Source organism: Solea senegalensis, unplaced genomic scaffold (assembly GCF_019176455.1).
Source record: "Solea senegalensis isolate Sse05_10M unplaced genomic scaffold, IFAPA_SoseM_1 scf7180000017240, whole genome shotgun sequence".
In the NCBI taxonomy this organism is placed as follows: Eukaryota; Metazoa; Chordata; class Actinopteri; order Pleuronectiformes; family Soleidae; genus Solea; species Solea senegalensis.
The window spans coordinates 1-20143 of NW_025322299.1; the positions used below are offsets into that span (position 1 = coordinate 1).

Below are 20143 nucleotides of genomic sequence, written 5' to 3' on the forward strand. Positions count from 1 at the left end.
ATACTATACTATGACATTGTTGACCGATTTTGGACAACATACTATACTATGACGTTTTTGACCGATTTTGGATGACATACTATACTATGACTTTTTTTAGTGATTTTGGATGACATACTTTACTATGACTTTTTTGACGAATTTTGGAAGACATACGATACTATGACGTTTTTGACTGATTTTGGACAAAACATTGAGATTTAAATGTTAGACTTTTAAATGACCAAAGAATGGACCATGTAAATAGAAACATTTAAGCAGTAGACCCATTTTTAAGTTTATTGATTTATTGATTTGAACTACTTGCAAATATTTCAAACACATCTCATTCTTCACTATTTTTAACCATATTTAACTTGCATGATTTGAAACGCGTCACATTTTAATTGTATTTAACTAACATTTACATTTGCATACATGAGTGGGTCTTACTTCCCTTACCTTAAGTCATGTTTCATCATCTCTCATTAACCAATGAAAATACAGTTGCCCCATTACATTTTCCAGTTTATAAGAAAAGCTTGTGATGCCAAAAACATCTGGAGTCACCTTACAACTCCTTTGAAGCACCGTTGTTGGCCCAAGTTACAGTAGATTCAGAAAAATCAATCTAAGGATGTCCACTTATCGAATGCTCCAGTTTAAGATTAAGGTATGTCGGCTCGACTGTGTGAGACAAAAAAAAAAAAAAACCTTAACAGAATTCTCAAGGACACAAGTCCATTCATGGATTTACTGTGGACCCAGCCGAGTATGCCCACATCATATGTCATCCATTAATTTATCTGCAGGAGACTGTAACTACTGGCCATAACTCTCTCTATAATCACATATCCTGGTATGTATGGAGGCATCAGTCAAACCCAGGCCACACACACACACACACACACACACACACACACTCTCCTCCAGGACAAAGAAGGCTGTTTTTGAGACAATATGAGCATAATCAAAGAAGTATCCACATCATATATAACAAAATACTTATTGAATCATTATCAGTGATGTCTCAGTTTAAAAATGAAGGGGGGAATTCTCATCAACACATACAGTATGTGTGAGGTCCTCTCTCAGCTCATGGCTCTGACCAGCATACTAATACTCTCCCATATCCACTCCAATATGCCCTTGACTGCTCATCTTGACGAGGTTGAATTGCCATAATGTGGTGTTGAGGAGGGATTAGAAGTCGAGCCTGAAAATACTTGAATGCCGCACATAATGGGGAATTGGTGACCAGTGGCACAGGTAATAAACCCCGGACGAAGGTTACTGAGAGCTCAGAAACACTGCAGAGGGTTATGTGAATGAGGGGAATACAGGAGAACATGTCATTATGCTTTTGTGTCAGCGTCTGCTTCATGAATAGTCCATGATTCTAATGGAAATTAAGAGCTCCCCCTTTTTCTTTCTTTTTCTTTTACAGCATTAACATTGTGACATTTCAGCTATTGTCTGTGTGCGGTCGGTGGGCGTGTGTGTGTCAGATACATGCAGTGATCCCTTTCTGTGATTTGAGAATGAGTCGGTCACACATTAGAGTAACTTATTGTTTTTATATTGTAATTCTCCTGCTCAGTATTCAGAGGTTTTCTGTCGTTTCAAAGAAGGATTAGCTGTACAAAGAGGTTTTGAAGTGCACTTCTGCAGAACAAAAATACTGCCCTTTATTTCTCTAAACCAGTGGTTTCCAAACTTTTCACTGTCACGTACCTCTTCAGACATCTAACCCTGAAGGTTATGTTCATTTACGTACAAAAAGTCAAGCAACTACAGAAAGTCTGTTTTATTGTTGGCCATGCTGTTTAACCGCAGGTTGAACTTCTTTATTGTGGCCTCAATTTTATTTTGCGCATTAAAATGAGGTTGCATGAACACCCTGTAATCTGAGATTGAGTTGGTTCAGGCAAGAAAAAAATATCACCCAGATAAGCCAGGTGTGTAAGATCACGTAAATACAGTTGAATGTTATGGTCACTGGAGAAAATCTTAAATTCTTCTTTCAGAAAATACTTTGCCTCTTGATGTCCAGCGTACGTCTGTATAAAAGTAATAACGTTCCCATTTCACTGCATCATTTTTCGCGTTCCCTCTTTGTCACCACAGTTTGGGAATCACTGATGAAGATGAATCTTAAAAAACTTCAAATGTGTTCACACAACAATAACGGTCCATAGGTTTTCCAGCTTTGAGCTTTGAGTTCATGTGAATTAAAACACAAGAAGTCGCTTCTTGTGTTCATGTAATATCATCTTAAAAGCTGTGCATGGCAAAGCATTAGTTTTACATTGGTCAAGAAGAGTCAAATCAAATGAAACGTGACCCTGATGTTGCTGTGACATTAAAGCAGTCACTGATGATTCTTTGGATCAGTGCAGTGTAGAGTGTACAGTGTGTGTGTGTGGAGCCTCTCCACAAAGATAAATAAAGGTACACACACAGGTTTGTACACAGATATTATTATTAGGACACTGCATTGACCTCCATTAATATGGACAGCCTAAACTAAGTCTTATCGCTAACCCTTAACCATAACCAGTTAATGCCTAACCCTAACCATAACCTAACCATTACTCAAATCTTAGCCCTAAACTTAACCAGATCCTCAGAGATGAGGTTCTGCCTCAGTAGGACCAGGTTTTGGTCTTCATGAGGAATACTGGTCCTGATTAGGTCAGTGTTTCAGCCACAAAAGGTCCTAAAGTGTTTGTGTGTGTGTGTGTGTGGCTCACTCTGTGGTTATCTCAGAATTAGTGAGCAGCAAGTCCACGTTGTGTCCTGGTGAGTTCCAACAGTTAAAGCAGTCACAAGGTTATCAGCTGTGCTGCAAAGCCCCTGGAACGTCTGCAACATAAATAATAGCAGGACAAACATGTAAATGTACTGTGTCGCAGAAAGAATATGAACACTGAGAGAAGACTGTGTCAAAACACAACAAAAGAGCACTGTCAAAGGTTTTAATGGAGACTATTTGGCCACTAAAAGTTCTCATGGACATTTGGAAAAGTAAGATCTGTGGACTGAACAGAGAAACAGACTAAAAATGTTCATTCATATTTATTGTATTAGAGCTGAGGGAAGAATCTTGGTCACCCTTTGTAGGATTTGCTCTCGGGTTCCACCCACAGTCAGTAAATTGTATCTTTTTTTAAGGTAAAATAAGGTTATTTACCTTGATATGTTTCGGCTTTCAACTGTAGCCGTCATCAGCAGAGATGTGACGTTACTGTGACGTCTTCCCAGGTGCGGAGTAGGACGTAGACTCCCTGAACTACGACAATAATCCGGGTTTCTTAGTGTCATCTAAACACGTTAGTCTGACTAAAGTCAATCTAGTTTTAGCCGGACTAATGTACCTGGATAATGCAATTCATAGTCCGATTACTCCTGCATGTACACGCTTAGTCGGACTGGAGTCAAACTTGGTGTGCTGCACATGCACCAGAATTTCCTAAGTAGAAGGAGACGACGTATAAAGTGCAGTTCTGTTGCCGGACAAGAACAAACAACTCGATGGCGTCGGCGCAAGCGAGTGCTACAGAGACGACCCACTTTTGGACTTTTCACGATTAACACGTACAGCAGTTACGAAACATAAAGAACCACAACATGCTCCATCTCACCGTCTATTTCTGTAGCCTAAAGGTCAACAGGAAACGGATTCAATACGCACTAGTTTATAGACAGATACAGCGCCACCTACAGAGGTGGAGGAGTCAGACGTACACGGCCAATAAATAAAGATTTTCTCACCAAGTTAGTCTTAGTCAGGCTAGGGCCTTAGCTTGATTAAAGTGTGCATTTGGTGACGTCTTGATGTTGACAGACGTCCACATTCACGTCCACGCTTTGAACAATTTAGTTTTCTGCCCTAAAAAAATGAGCAAACACAAGGTTTCCAAACTTTGGTGTGCAGATGAAACAAGACATTTGCCTTCATTTTCAGTCTCACTTTATTTGACGATGATGTGAAAAGTAAAGGCTGTCCATAACATTCAGACAACAAAAGAAAAAGAAGAATGTTATTCAAACACCCCGCACCCCCTCCCCCTCCCCCTCCCCCATAACAACTAATGGCTCCAAAAAATGTTCAGGTGTTCAAAGTGTGATACTTATTTTATACAACTTTTTCATATCTATACCTCATCTGTACATAACATCGTTACAGATACTGTAAATAAAAAAAAAAAAACAACTTCCAAGTATCCTGGTGGCGTTTCTGTGACATATTCATGTAAAAATGAGAATGTACATAAAGATCTTTACATATACATATATGTATATATATATATATAGAATTCTCTATTCTTTCTTTGATAAGAAAACAAGTTATTGCCCCTCGTGAACATGTTGCATTAAACATTTTGTCCTTTTTAAAATCGTAACTGAACGCCGCGTGATAGCACATGTCTAACTGACAAAACAGTAACAGGACCCGTGTGTGTGTGTGTGTGTGTGTGTGTGTGATTTTCCACTTAATATACGTCATATTGTTATATTTCTGGACATGTACTGCTTCGAGTTTTCTCCGGAGACCGTGATGACGACACATACAAAGTTATAATTATATTATATTATATTATATGTATATGTCACGTTGATCTTCACACAAGAAGACCTGTGGCAAATACAGACCATCAGCGTGATGTTATTTTATTACAGGATATTTACGAGCCCTTGACCAACCACAGTTGCATTAGAACAAGTTGTAAAAAGACTGGAATGGATCCACAAGAGAAAAGAAAAAAAAAAATGTCAGGGCACATTTTTAAAAAACTAGGACAAACACCTGATGATGTGGACTCGTGAAAATGTAACCTTGTAATTTTGGAAAATGCCAGAAGAGTCTTATTAAGATCCATCATGTGCTACCACCTTGACTTTATTGCCCTCAGTGAATGGCGACTGAACCATTAGCAGATGACGACGACGATGAGTTTGTCGCTGAGAATCTTGGCATCGACACGTGTGAGCTGATCCAAAAAAAAAAAAAACTAACTTTAAACCAATGTTTTGTCTGGAAATAAACATAAAAAAACCAAAACAACTGCAGGCGAAAGGACAGAACAGAGTGGATTTGTCACGTCGGTTGCAAAAACAGAGGTAACTCTGTGAATTATACATTTTATTTCATGCCATCTTGAGAAAGCCAAATACCAAATATTCCATACATGGACACCATCGTCAGGGTATCAGCAAATTGTACACAATCACATATAATGTAATATATAAAATGTGCGGTTGGGCTTTCTTCTCCCCTAAAAGAAGACCCAACCCTTTTTGACAATGTCTCTCACTTGCTTCGTCCAGTGACAGTGACTCGCTGGACAAAGGTGCAGGAAAGGTCGCGACCCCTCGGAGATCTGTGCTCGGGATTTCCTCGCTCCTGTGCTCGGCGGGGGACAGTAAGGGGGAGGAGCTCTCACGGCGAGTCATGCTCATATGTCCAGCCAGCTCAGGTGGCTCTCCGACTCTGTGTCCTCAAATGACAGAAGACGCGGTGTTTCTGATCAGACACCAACCTCCCGCACTGTCCCATGCATTGAGGCATTCAATTTCAATAAATCTATGACACATACAATTTACAGATGTGTGGCCAATGCTGTTGTTTGCTGGGTTGACGCCGTTATCACCCCGTCTTGTGTGTATCGTGGGTCCTGCAGGCTACAATATAAGACAACAGGCACAGCGCTTAACAAACGTCTTAAAAACTAAAAACCAAGACACCGATGGTGAAACATATGCTGAGAACAAACCGTCTCACACACGCACACAATAAAAAGTCCTTTTTGTTTTGTTTTTTTTTTCTTTCTTTTTTTTTGTCCGGAGTCCTTGTTTGCTCGTCTCCTGCATGAGGACAGTTTTACAGGGAAAAAAGAAGAAGACAATAGCGTCCATGACTGTTTCGCTCAGAGCAGCCTTCTTAATGGCATCGAATGACATTTCCATAGCAACTGAGGTATGTTCACCGTTGCTAAGTGTGAAGTGATTTTTCTTGACACTCAATATCACCTGTGAAAGAAAAGCCCTGTGCCTGTGCTTGATGCTCGGTCACTGTGACCGGCAGCGGTGTCATCACCATCCTTGGAACTGAAAGCTACAGCTGGACAGGGTTTTTTTTTTTGTGACACGAGGCTCCGGTGTGTTTCTCCTGATGATTTTTTTTTTTTTTTTTGGAAAATTCAGATCCGCCATTTAATCCCAGCTGCCCGTGGAAGTGGTAGATCTACGTCCTTTCCACGGACATGAACGCGGCAGTCTGTATGGATCACTCTGCGTGGTTCAATATGACCAGACCCCTCACGTGTTTGAAAACCGCCCTCATAAGGTGCTCTCTCTTTAGACTTTGACGTGTACATGTGGATGTGTGCATCGTTTCCTGGCATGTTAACACACACGTTAAATACAACTGTGGAACACTCTTGTGGTGCCTGAGCTCTACATTTCTAATATACGCACCTGTTTGAAGGCATAGCATCAATATTCAGTTGAACATGCTTTCTGAGGACATATCACGTGAGTTGCAAAATAGAGACGAGCTTTGCAAAAATCGGAGGTGAAATCTTTTCACGGAAACTGGTGGTGCAAATTCAGCAAGGTGGGAAAAGAAGAAGAGCCGTGGGCAAGTTACTCCACAGTGGAAGTTTAGGCCACTGGAGCCTTTTCAATGTTCTCTGACTCAAAGGCTTTGACGTTCTCTTACTTTGCCCCCCCCTCAAAAAAACAGTTACAAAAACTAATTTGTAGCTCATTCATAAGCGTCCAATTATTTTTAAGAGTGTCATGGTTAAAAGCTTTCGTTTGAAATTGTCATGACAACCTGGCCTCTGTAACAAACTCCACACTGAGAACCCATTTAATTGTCCATTCACACCATATACAAAGCTTACAGTACGTCAAAGTCAGAATCCATGATATTTACACGTCTCTATGAGGTTTGGAAATGGAACCGGGGGGGGGGGTTAGGGTATGTTGGATGATTTTTCTTTGTCTGTTTTTTTTTTTGTAAATTCCACGTTTTTCCACACTGGTGTCCAGTCACTGAAGCAGTGAAATACTCAAGTTAGACATTTTGGGCGAGCACATACAGTACGTACAACAGATAAGGAACAGGAACAGACAATCCCCTCTGAAGCAGATAAGGCTACACGTCAGGTCAGGGTCGGTCCACTGCTGCACTGCTGTTGGGGTGTAGGTGTATTTATGCATGTGTGTGTGTGTGTGTGTGTGTGTGTGTGTGTGTGTGCGGTGCATGTGTGTATATGCCTATAGGCGAGGGGAGCAGATGAACAAGGGGGCGCTGCTGTGACCTGATCGTGTCATCCAGTGCCCACTCTGTCTCCTCCCACCCCTTCCTGACTGAGGGTTTCAGTTTTCAAGAGAGGCCGGGGTGAAGAGGTGCAAAGAGTGAAACCTAGCCCACCCCCCCTCTCTCCTCCCCGTCCTCTTTGTTTCAAGACGAAAATACGCACATTATGCTGATGATATCAGTCTATTCGTTGTACAAAAAAAGGAACCATGTTAGTCTCCTCTGCAAAGAGCCAGGCGGAGGAGTGCGTGAAGCTCACAGGCCAGAGACCATTACCCGGTAGGAGGGGGGCATGTGTCTGTGGCGCGGGCTGGAACCAGGGCTGCCGCTGGGGCTGGTGCAGCTGGCATCGATCCCTCCTATGGAAGGTAAGTAGGCATGGTGCAGGATGGGAAGTTGCAAGGACAGTCGACGTTGTATGCTGCAGACGGAGAAAGGTGAAGCACGACGTAAGAGGCAGAATCACTAAGTAACCAAGTACACTTACTTTAATACATTTACTCTCTTAGTGACATTTTAACTCGTTTTTTTAGCCATTTTGCAAAATACGATCGTTACCAAGGGCCAACGCGGTTGGTGCAGTGGTTAGCACTCTTGCCTTTCCTTGACATAACTGGGTGTGTGCGTGTGCATGATAAAATAATACACGTAGCTATTAACTGTAATGACTTAATGTCGTTTCAAAGAACTGATGGAGATACAAGGATAACACGAGGGGGACAACACACATCCTCACAACTTCAAAGGGCAGACGCACAGAAATGATGATTACAGGCAGACAGGCGAGTACAATTCAGCAATTCTTCTAATTGTTTCCTTGTATTCTTCAGCTCCCCCGTCTTCACTGTTCTTTACTAAGTCCTTAATCCACTGTGCCTCGCAGCTTCTGGGATCATCTCACAGAGAAATGCTTCCACATGGTGTGACAGTTCACACCCTGCCTTGCCAGAGCCACTGCCAGCCATTTGCAATAAAATTATGCAACCATGTAGCCATTTATGTAAAAAAAAAAAAATAAAAAAAAAATTAAAAGGCGACTGAAATTCAGGCTCAGTCAGGGACAGACCAAGAAAAATGCCTTAATTAGGAGGAACTTTGAAATATTAATATTCTCCTGACTTGGCCTGAGGAATATTCCCCCGGCTCCGTCAATTATTCTGACCTGTTTCTAACTCTGATCTTGCTTATTTATTTATTTATTTATTTATTTTGAAATAACAGACGCCAGACTCGGCAGTTACATGCACCGTGACACTGTTTGTCCTCCTCTACCTTTAACTTCTTTATATTTGTCACTCTCTCTTTCTCTCTCTCTCTCTCGCACGCTGCCTCTTCATCTCTCTTCCCTCCATGTGATCAAACATTCATGCAGCATGGGAATAGCTCTGAGTGTTCCTTTACTTCTGTTCTCCTCCCTGTCTATTTTCAGAGCTGTTTTCAATGCAAGCTGTAAATCACTGGTTACATAAGCCTCCGAGTCTCTCCCTCTTCCTCTCTCTCTCTCTCCGTCTCCTCAACTGTCTTTCTTTCTCTCCATAAACATCCTTCTCTCTTTATCCATCTCCTTTTCGTTAACTGCCCTCCCCTCTGTGTTTTATCCACCCTGTCTGCCGTCTCTTTTTCTCTCATCTGTGCCACTACATGGTGCATTCTTCTCCTGGTTCTGCTTAAATGATTGTGGGAGGGCGTGGGAGCTCTCGGTGATGCATGAAGTGTCTCCCCCCCCCCCACATTGATGAAGTCAACATCCCTCAGCTTTGCCACCTTATGAATAATAAGGCATTTGTTGCGCGAGTGTTTGCACAGAGTCCAAGTGGATCTTCTTTTACAACGTGGAGCAACAAACAAATGAGCGGCATGTAAACGTGTGTACACTGTGCATGTAAACGTGCCGGTGTTTGCATGTGAGTTTAGCCAACAGAGCGCACATACACTCTATGTGGTTATTTGTATGTTGGCGTGCGTGGGAGAGGAAAAGTACAGGGCCAGTCCATGCTTTCACAGATCTCTGTTGCCAGAGCAACCGCCTGAGAGCTGCTGGTGGTTGCAATACATGTGACATGTAGTCTGATGAGAAAGCTGACAAGACTGAGGGGAGGAGGGGGGAGGGGGGAGGTGAAGTGCTGAGGAAAAGGGAGATCTCACTGTTCAGGTGAGTTGATATCCTCCAGGGGACCTCTGTTTATTCTGGAAGGATCCATGGAGCCCCACTGGGCCTGAGGCTTCTGCTCCAGGTGGTTCTTCAGTATCGACTTCTCTCCGTCTGCTGTGAAAACACGTGTAGGAACCATTAGATAGGATAGACTGAGTCAAGTGGGCTGTCAAAAGTGACAAGCAACTTGACACAGAGGTGCTGGGCACAGCTGTGGTAAGTTGCACACGAGCGGCACCTGAGAAATGTCTTTAGGGACCGTTTAGGTCCTGGTTATTAACACTTCGTCCTCAGCGACCCAATCAAGTGTGAGGAGCGCTGAGAGCGACTGTTCACACCCGGATGCGTCTCCTGTGACCACGTATTATCGGCTCTAAATTATAATAATACAAGCCTTATTTATATTGCACCTTTCAAAGTGATGGACAATAATTAAAAACCCAAAATATACAGCAGGGGTAAAGAAATTGAAACAGGAAGATTTTATTTTATTGATTTATTGTATGTTTTACTGTTTATTCCAAGGTCTATTAGGTCTTGGGTTTTTATATTTTATTTGTTTTTGTTTATCTCTGATGTTTCAGCCGTTGTTGTTGGAGTGGATTGGAGATAAAAAGCTTACTTTTGCAAAAGGGGACACAACAGAAGTAGCACCTGTGAGAAACCAATTCAGAGGATAAGTAAAAGTGAAAAATACGAAACACATGAACAAGCGGAGAAGTTAGGTGGACAAAACAAATCATTCCTAACGCGATTGTCGCGGGAGATGCCGCGGTCGATGAGGTTAAAAAACAATAAGAATTGATGTGAACAAACATCACTTTTTCAAGATTGTCTCTGGCGAGGTGAGTGACCTTTTTTTCTTCTTCTTCACAACCGTCTTCTCTCTCGTTGTCCCAGATTTCTCTGCACATTTTGACCTGATTTACTGATCACAGCGCTCCGTGCCCCCAATTGGACATCTGAGCTTGCCGGTCTGTTTTCCAGCAGACTCGTCCTCGTTTAATTTTGAAATTGAAACCGCGTAGCTCTTGGGGTCATGTTAAAAGCACAGAGACAGGTATTAATTTACCGCATTATGGATTCAGACCAAAGAACCAACACAAACACAACAAGTTTGTTCTCCCTTGAAACGAGACTACTGCCTAAATAATAGAAATAATATTATGTATTGATCACAACCTCGTTCCTCTGCATTTTCTGAACGCTTAAAAGTTATTATTTGATTGTTTTAGAAGTTGATGCATTGTAATTCTACCCACACAGAGTGTTTCTTCAGAGTTGTGTTAGTCTGTGGATAATGTTGACTCCACTGTTTTCACCACAGTAACTTTCTTAGTCGCCCGCTAGGTTGTTCAACTATTAGCACCCGAGCCATGACCTCCATTCAGTTATTTATCACATACAAAGATGTTTTTTCTTTGCTGTTTTACATTATTGTCGGTCGAAAATATGTGATTTTAACATTGCAAACTGAGGATTTATGAATTCTTACATATTAAACAATGACAGAAAATGACAGAAGTCTCATGAGACATTTACAGTTGGACAATCAATAAAATGATAAGGTTTAAAATGCTAGATTAAGTGCTATCTGAGTTCAGCAGCCTGATAACTGAAGGAATATAAAACTTAAAATGTGTGCATAGTACCGGCAAAACTCAACAATGGAAGTGGCCTTCTTTCTTGCTTGCTTGTCTCTCACAGAGGAAAATCAAATCTTTTTACCTGACTCCAATGATCTTGGAGCAGGTCTTTACAATGTAACACGGGCTGGACCAGCAAATAAAAGGACTCAGTAGTAAAACCTAATTTTAGCTTGCAGTCAAATACGGTAACAACCTGGATCTCTTAAAGCACTCACTCTGTGTCCACCACTGTGTCCAAAATCAATAATCATGTCCTTAGTGCTCCTCAGTGTCGATGTCAAGACAATTTCTGTCACACCATCCAACAAAGTCATCCAAGGAAAGACCGTGATCAGACTCAGACCCAAAGAGAGTATCATCAGAAAATTGAACAATAATTATTGTTATTTCTTAAATAACCAATAAAGATTTAAGAAATGAAGCCTGAAAAATGAACTGTGGAACCCAAACGATGTCCTTAGGTTTATTACCTTTATTGATCTTTTGCACAATCAAAAGATCAATAAATAATACTGTAAGTATAAAAGGGTTTTACATTAAATGCACCACAGTAGAATAAATAACACGATGACCTTTGCCTTCTCAGTTTGAAACCAGGACTCATCTGTCAGAAAAACACACCTCAAGTATTGTCTACTGGTGTATATTCAAAGAGAGAGAGAGACGAGAGAGAGAGGTGGAGTGTTGTGTCTCACCTTTTGAGAGTGAGTGTAATCACTGATGACATGGCGTTCTTCTCTTTTAACAGCCCACAAGACCAGCTCTCTCTCTCTGATGAATTCTGATTACTACAGTGAGGAGGGCCAGCGATGATGGTGATGACAGTCAAGCACAATCAGATTCAAGCAGGGAGATTTTTTTTTTTTTATATGCCTTTTATCTTAAAGGAGGCTTAATGACCGGTGATTTTATTTCCACGACGTGCATCACACTGATGTCTGCGAGTACCACCGCCTGTGCTAATGTCTCTCTTTGTCTGAACTCTTGTTTCTCAGAACTCTCGCCTTCTCTCTTCCAAGTTATCATAATGGAAAAAAAAAAAAGGTTCTCTCTCTAAGAGTAAAGTGAGTCTGTGTGGAACTGAAACATGTGTAGCATGAGCAAAAGTGACATGTGATCAGGGCTTGAGCAGCAAAACTAATATTCTCATATTTTGTAATTAGTCCTTTTTCATGGTATCCACCACCATGTTTCAATATTGTAGAAAAAACAAAACAAACACTGGCTTGTTATGTTTTATGACATCTGAAGGCCACCATAGGATAAACAGTAGTAAGGTCAGGTTCTTCAGTCGGCTACAACATACTGTACATCCTACACAACGACACTTCTAGTAAAAGTTCTAGTTAAAGTCTAGTAGGCAGGATGTTTGGTGTTAACAATTAATATTTCTACAAAAAAACAAACCCTTCAGCATAATGTAAATCAAGTGATCTGAGAGAAAAGGACTGTTCTGCACCTGCTCTGGTTCTGTTCAGAGACAGAGAGGGCTCCTCCTACTGGATGTTCTACTACAACTTCTCTGCATACAGGTTCCCTCAGTGGAAAGATCTCAGCTCTGGCAACAACTGCCTGTGAGGAAGTCGGACACTAAAGCCTTTAAGAGATGGAGATGTTGCGTCTTTCTGTTCATGCTCATCAGATGAGAGGACGTCAGAACAGAGGTGTGATTTCCAAAACGTTAGCACTTTAAAGAACAGATGATAAAGTCTACGGCAGATTTCCAGAGACACTAAGCTCCAAAGACCTCAACATTCATTCTGTTTGAGCTCTGAGCTTTTAAAACAAAACCTTTCAATCACTCGACTGGAACTGTGACTGTGTAGCTCCAACAGTGGACATTCATCCTTTTTCATTATCTTTGAAACCACTGAAAAATCTTATGACTAATAATAAACTCGACGCAGCTCTGTGGATTCAGCTCTTTAAAGGATAAATATAGAAGTGTTAGAAATCTCACAGATGGTAACTCATTATTTACTCATTAAAAAAAACTCTTGGCACTGACATCTCAACACTGTGCTCACAACACAGACGTCACTTACAACCTCATATCATTTAAAAAGCAAGACAGTGTTTGGACTAAAATAGGAGAGTGTTCTTGAATCTGTTACCTCTTTAGGACATTTTCTGACATAAACACCTTGTCAGAGCCAGTCATCCTCATGGAGACCAAATCGTGACCCAAATAAGGCAGAAACTCATTTCTGAGGACCTGCTTAAGTTTAGGGCTAAGATCTGAATTGCCAATTAATGGTTTAGCATTAACCGGTTATAGTTGGGGGTAAGTTAGGGTAAGGCTGCCTAAATGAATGGAAGATAATATGAGTTCTTGAAAAGAGAGCATGTGTGCAAACCTTAAAAAAGAAGAGATGCAGCGACAAAAGGGTAACAGAAGGAATCCGAGAACACACTCAGACACATTTGCCTGCGAGTGTACTCATTGCATAACTATTAACTTCCACTAATGAGAGGCAAATCCAACATACTTGGCTCCAAATCCTCAGAAACAAAAGGGCAGTTTCACCCTCTTTTTTTTACCTCCTCTAACTCAGATGGATCCATTAGAAAGACACTCCTGAGAGTGCTGCTGTACGTGCTGCAAAATGGGGCCTGATGCAAAGCAGTGATGCTGCTGATACAATTTGAGGAACCCAACTTCATAGAATAAGTTACAGCCGAAGCAGGAGTCAGGCAGAAGTTGGGAGACTAAACTGACACATGGGAAAGACAGATATGACATGTTTCACTAAACACTGAGGGGCACAAGATCTAATTGAATCTGTATCATGTTTAATGAGCTGTAAGAATGAAGTTTGTATTGTTAATGAGATTTCCTGGAGGTCAGTGAATGTGTCTTGACGGTCAGGGATGCTAGAGGCCTGTCAATCATCAGAGGGCCTTGTGATTGGCAGCAAAGTAAGATGGAACACCTGTTTGTGGGCTTCCTGATCGTTTTGTGTAGTCTAAATCATGGACATACAAAGGTTTTTCATGCTATTAACAATGTCTGTCAGCACCCCACACATGAAAATGAACGAACGGACAACAACTGGAACAAGCAAATAATAATTAACAATAATTTCGCAAAACTGACATAAGGAAATGCTATAATAGTGTTTTTATTTACATATATACAAACAGAAATAGGCTATATCCTCGAGCACAATGGCTGCTCTGTGTTTCTACACTTCACTGGCAAAATCTGCATGTGGCTTCAGACAGTTCCTCCAATCATCATGCGCCTACGCCCGCTCACTGCTCCATCGATTCCCAGAGATGCTGAGCTTCTCTGGAAGTGACGATTTTGCTGCAATTATCTAAACACAGTCCAGCTCACCAAAGGGAAAAAAGCTATTTTATGCTCAATTGAGATCAATTGAAGCTCAGCTTTCACTGGTTTTAACGGCGCCAGATGATCTGTGATAAACGGCCAAATCTGAACGAACTAGTCACACAGTTGATCGCGCTTTATTGCACATTTGGTCATAAAATGTAAATACAACAGTACATTTATTTCATGACATTTGAGAGGAAGCAGAGCTTCTTAGGGCAATCGCCTCTGCCAGCCCCGACCCTGCACTAAATAATGCTCCTTCTGCGTGTTGTGTGCTTGCCAAGTTCTGTTTATGATGTGACGGTAGGACTAAGCAGGCCTGTAGAATTATTCTGTGTGACTGTGCTGATAAACCAAAGCAAGTGACTCGTGACGCCGTAAAGTCTGAAAACAAATACTACTTTCAGCAGGAGTTAGTGCAAAGATGGAGATTGTTGAGGATGTAGCGCAACAGCCATCTGATTTGTGTAGCTGCTTTGGACCCAGAGGCTGACAGAGAGAACTGCATGGATGGAGTGGAAACCAAGCCTCTACTGCGGATAAGGACTCAGGACTAAACTGCTGAATCTGCCTACAGAGGGCTGACAGTTCCATCTGAACAAGCTACGTTCAGCAGTGCCTGTAAGCAATGTGCAGTTTGTTTACCACAATGAAAAATGCAGCGACACCAGGCACATCAACAGCTGTGAGCTAAACCCCTGCGAAAAACCTTTACTAACTCCAGTACACGTTTTATTATTTATTTACTAATGCTGCACCCGCCATGGTGTAAATGATGCACACTGATGTGCAGTATGTGGTAGCTGACTGAGTCTTTGATTTCATACTCAACTCGCAACTCAGTTTAAAAAGTGATGTTGTAATTAGGTTCCCCCACAAAAACCATATCCCTGTCTGACGACTCTGGCACTGGGTCTCACTTATCTTAAGAGATTCTTGACTTGTTTAGCTTTGTTTATGTCTTGTCTTCGCCGGCAGCTGACAGGAGGTCCAGCGGTTGAGATCATTTCCAGTCAGTCCTTAAAGCTGCAGCAATGAAATCCTTTAGGCCACTCACTATGCAGATGTAGTTAAACATTGTGGAAGTTGATCTCGTATAGGTGGTGCACATTATAAAGAATTGCATCAGATTGAATTACACTTTAGTGCATTGAGGCAGGACTGAAAACCTGATTAAGGCCTTTACCTACTGCTGCAATATGATTTCTAACCACCGGCAGCAGCACTGACCAGCACAGACTAATGAATATTTAACCATCTTGGCTTTTTACATGGCTTTTGAGGATAAAATAAATTGATTCTTGTTTTGCTCCGCTGCTGTTTTACATCAGCAAGCACATCATTTCTCTAACAGACGAAGAAAAATAAGTAGCGTCTCTTGTGGGCAGGGTCACACATTCAATCAGAAAGAATAACGAGTGACCAGCTATAGCACAGATGAACACATGCAGCCAGTTTCTCACCTTTGCCATCTGTGAAGTTGCGTATGCTGAGGATGTTATTTGCGTCGGGGTAATGGTTCTGTTTGATGTAGGGAGTTTTCTCTGGAGTGTCCTGCAGCTGCATGGTCACTTCCTCCAGCTCCTTGTCCAACTTTTTTAAAAGGGAAAAACAGTTATTTCAAGAAATCACACAGAAAATAGATTACGCTATTTTGCAAACTGTATCGACTATAAATTGATGCTTGGCATTTTGCATTTTCACAGAAACTGACAAATGTGGCTCCATAGTTGAGTCTGCTGTAATGTAAAGATTTTGCTGATACAAAGCTGATGTGAGTGCCAAGGAGTTTTTTTTTAAGACATAATGACAATAAGGTCTCTTGGCAGTGACTGGAACTAACCATGATCTATTAAAAGTTAATAGAATGATCTGCTACAGTTGAATTAGTGTTTTGTTTTTATCAAGTTCCATAGAGTTAAATGATTAGTGCTTTATTTCTCCTCTTCTAGAACCAAGGCTCTAATTACTATCATAAAACTCTCTTTTTTGCATCCTTGCAACACTCTTCTGTCCTGTAAAATATAAAAGCACATGTTTGTTTTCTTCTCTCTGACCTCTGTTATCCTCATACGGAGGCGGTGGTTGTCGGTCTGTAGCCCGTCCAGCCGAGAAGTGTTAGCCTGGTTGACACTGGTGACCGAGGTTGAGGTCTTGGAATCTTCCTTTTTCTGGTTCTGGGTGAACTTTAACCTCCTGTTCTGGGTCGCTGCATCAGGGTTGGTTCTCATCGTGATAAGCTAAAATATGTTTTTAGAAGTATTAGTCACAGCTGCACAGTAGAATAAAAAAGCAACACATAACTGTTTGAGCAGTATTTAGTTTAGGGTCTGGGGCTTAGGAAAGAATGAATTGATAATTAAACATCATTTTGCCGTATTATTTCAGCTCCTCTTTCACACACACTGACCTTGGGAACAAAGACGAGGCAGAGTGTGATCGTGCTGCAAAAGATGATCACCAGCGCTACGATGCAGAACTGCACATTGGGCTGATCTCTGGTCAGGAAAGACACAGCGGCGCCGATGATGCACATGATGCCCACGTTGTACACACTCATTCCGATGTATTTGCTGTCATTGAGGGCAGGGATGCTCACGTTCCTGGTCTCCCATGCCAGGAAACAGCCAAACAACTATCAGAGGGAGAAAAAAAAGAAAGAGATGAAGTAGTTTTTTGAGAAAGCATCAAAATAAACAGATTTGGCTTAAAGTTCTTTCGCTGAGTCATTTTATCATTTTATCAGTAGTACTGGTTAACATCACGACATTAAAAGCACAGATTTCTTCTGAATAAGGCAAATTATATTATATCTTCATGTTTTAATTGAGTCTTCTTTTCAGTGTTCAACTACTCACACAGTTTTGACAAACAATTAAACAAAAGTGGTAAGACGTTATATTACAGTACAGTAACAATAGTATAATAATTAGGGAAAGTAATGTGATAATGCATTTTATTTTTATAGTAATTACTAAGTAATAGTTTAATAATAACAATGAAAATGTTTGAGGGACGTATACAATTCATAGCCAGTTTTTATAATTAATTAGTTTTTTTTACAATTATAATTGTAATAGTAATGCTCTACTGGAAATAACTGTAATATAATGTCAATTTTACACTGTTCTAACCAAGATGGAATTGCCATTTGAAATAAGATTGCATTAGCCTCAAATTATGTGAAGAGACCAGTTTAAGTTTGTTCTGTCAGTATTTGTATGTAATGAAAGTGAACTCATTGTCTGGCGGCTCATTAGAATTGCAGTAGGCTGCATAATTCACAGTGCGCTGTGTAAGGAGACATGTCTGCTGGTTCTAAAGTCTACATGAGAACTGGTGGAACGACGAGGGGCAGAATTAGAGGAGCAGTCATCAAGGATTAGTGAGTGATCCTTGAGTGTGTGTGCATTATTCGGAGGAGAGATATGGTGTTAGTGTAGGTATTCACACGTGATTGTGTGTGTGCTTGTCTTAGTTATTTTGGGATCTTATCTGGCATAAACACTGACCTTGTCAGGACCAGTAGTCCCTCGTGTCGACCAAAACCTGCTCCTTTTGAAGCAGAACCTCATTTCTGAGGAACAGGTTACGTTTGTGGCTAGGATTTTGAATTGTGGTTTGGTTAAAGTTGAGGATAATGCTTTGTTTGGGCTATCCAAATGAATGGAAGTCCTAAAAAGAATAGCTGTGTAAACCTTTGTGTGTGTGTGTGTGTGTGTGCAGGGGTGACTGGCTTTAATGCATATTTTTGCTGTGCTGTCCTTCTCCATGCTTCATACAAATGAGGACTCCTGTCAATCACTCCACTCTAACTTTTTTCTACCTGCTCCACTTTTTTTTTTGACTTATATATCAAAGTCCTTCAAAGTTACCCGACCATTTACTCACTTCCTTAAATTTCCACTTTAGCGTTTTCTTTCCAGTTGTATATTTTACTCAGCATCCTCTGCATTCTCTCAGTCTGCTTTAAGATGATTTATTGCTGCGTCTCGTTCCTTCTTCGTCACCTCAAAATAAATGTAGTGAGGTCTGCATAATTTACAGCTGCTCCTGCTTCACACAGATTTGAAAAACCACAACACTATGTGGTGGGGAAATGGAAATTTTTCCGAGGTGTGTTGGTTTGATTGGAAGACAGTGGTCTCACACACTGTGACAGGTACATGCACCAGTAAAGCTTATAGGCCTGGGTCTGTCCATTTTTATCCCATCGAGTGTCCTCGTGAAAGTTTCAAATATTAACACTAGAAATGAAATAAACATACAGAGCAAGTAAATATTCAGATCCTGCAGGATCATCTGTACTATACTGGAGCAATGAGCAATGCTGAACAGTCTTGATCTTAATCCTTTTATGACCACCATGATAATCTGGATTTATTTCGATTTTATGGCTGTAGAAAAATGTTCAATGACTGAGCGCTTCTGCCCCTTTTTCCAAGATAACTTTTATTTTCGATATCTGGCTGTTCTGTTATTCAACCTTTAAGGAATTTACAGTACTGAGAGGCTGAAGTCACAAATGCATAGGTAAGCGTATGGGTGCAAAGCTCTATTTCTCTTCTCTTCTTTCTGCGAAAGGCAGGGTCACAGATCGCCAATCCATAATTTTTGAATATTCGAGATGTTACTAACAGTCTAGGAGTTACGGTAATGAGAAGTACGCATGACAAATCCTGTTGGCGACGACAGGATTTGTAACAGAAGGGTTAATACTGTCACCCAGACTCTATTATGTACACAGCAACATGAATGTAGGCTCCCTGCTTCTGCAGCCTTACATGGTCTGAATATAGAGAATGTGCAGATTGCAATTTTGGCCTATGAAAGTAAAACGTTGAAATAAAGTCACCATTTGGATGACAGGGAAAACAGGACATGGAAATGCTGACTCAGAATTCCAAACTTATCTACATCTCCGCCAAAAATCAGACTTCCAACTTTGAAAATCAATAACTTTGGCAACTTCTGTTGGTAGCAAGTAGAAAGCCACATCTCTCAAGGTACACAATAGGACACATTTTTAAATCATATACCAACAGCAAAATGAAGACAAAAATGTCAAGCCTCATATTTCGCATTCATGCGGCCATTTAGAGTCAAATCACCTGATACCAGCGCATTCATCACATAAGAGTCTAACACAGACATTAAGTGGTGTGAGTTATTTCCTCTCACCATTAGCAATCCCTTGTAGGCGTAGACAATGCCCAGCCAGATGGTCATATGGGTGTTCTCACAATGCTCCAAGAAGGGACGGATGGAGATGTCCCGGCCTTGGGGGTCCGCCTAGAGACAACACAAACACACAAGTGCACAAAGATTTGAATAAAGCATCCGAAAATGTACTTTTCTATACATGTTAGACAGATAAACACATCCATTTAACCCAAGGAAGGACAAAACCAACAGCAAAAGCCAGTACAAGAGCTCAAAAAAGAGGACGTGATTATAAACTCCATGTTGTGTTTATCTCTGTAACAGTTTTCTCTGCGCAGATGTTTCAATGTCACACTTACAGACAACAGCTATATATATATTTGTTGTCAGCCTGCCGGTCAGAAGGCAGGGTGTCAGTGATCAAACATCCAGGTGTGTAATGAAACAGTCTTTCATCGTGGCCACCAGGCTCGTCGACTGAAGTTAAATTAATCCGCGCTTACGATGCTAATGGAAACAACTAATCAAGCTTA

General features: G+C 41.0%; 1 protein-coding gene across 3 annotated transcripts in view; it reads right to left on the reverse strand.

Moving 5' to 3' along the window:
* Nucleotides 1-7440: 7440 nt before the first annotated feature.
* Nucleotides 7441-20143, reverse strand: part of gabbr2 (gamma-aminobutyric acid (GABA) B receptor, 2) — a 158240-nt gene continuing 145537 nt past the window's right edge. For 2 of the 3 annotated variants that reach the window (XM_044018461.1, XM_044018459.1), the window contains exons 14-19: nucleotides 19629-19739; nucleotides 16858-17082; nucleotides 16505-16687; nucleotides 15911-16040; nucleotides 9455-9575; nucleotides 7441-7730 (exon numbers count right to left, since the gene is read on the reverse strand). In XM_044018461.1, coding sequence (XP_043874396.1) covers nucleotides 7565-7730; nucleotides 9455-9575; nucleotides 15911-16040; nucleotides 16505-16687; nucleotides 16858-17082; nucleotides 19629-19739 — 936 coding nt within the window. In that variant the 3' untranslated portion in view covers nucleotides 7441-7564. The remainder of the gene's footprint in view (nucleotides 7731-9454; nucleotides 9576-15910; nucleotides 16041-16504; nucleotides 16688-16857; nucleotides 17083-19628; nucleotides 19740-20143) is intronic. The other variant, XM_044018460.1, reaches the window with a different exon arrangement.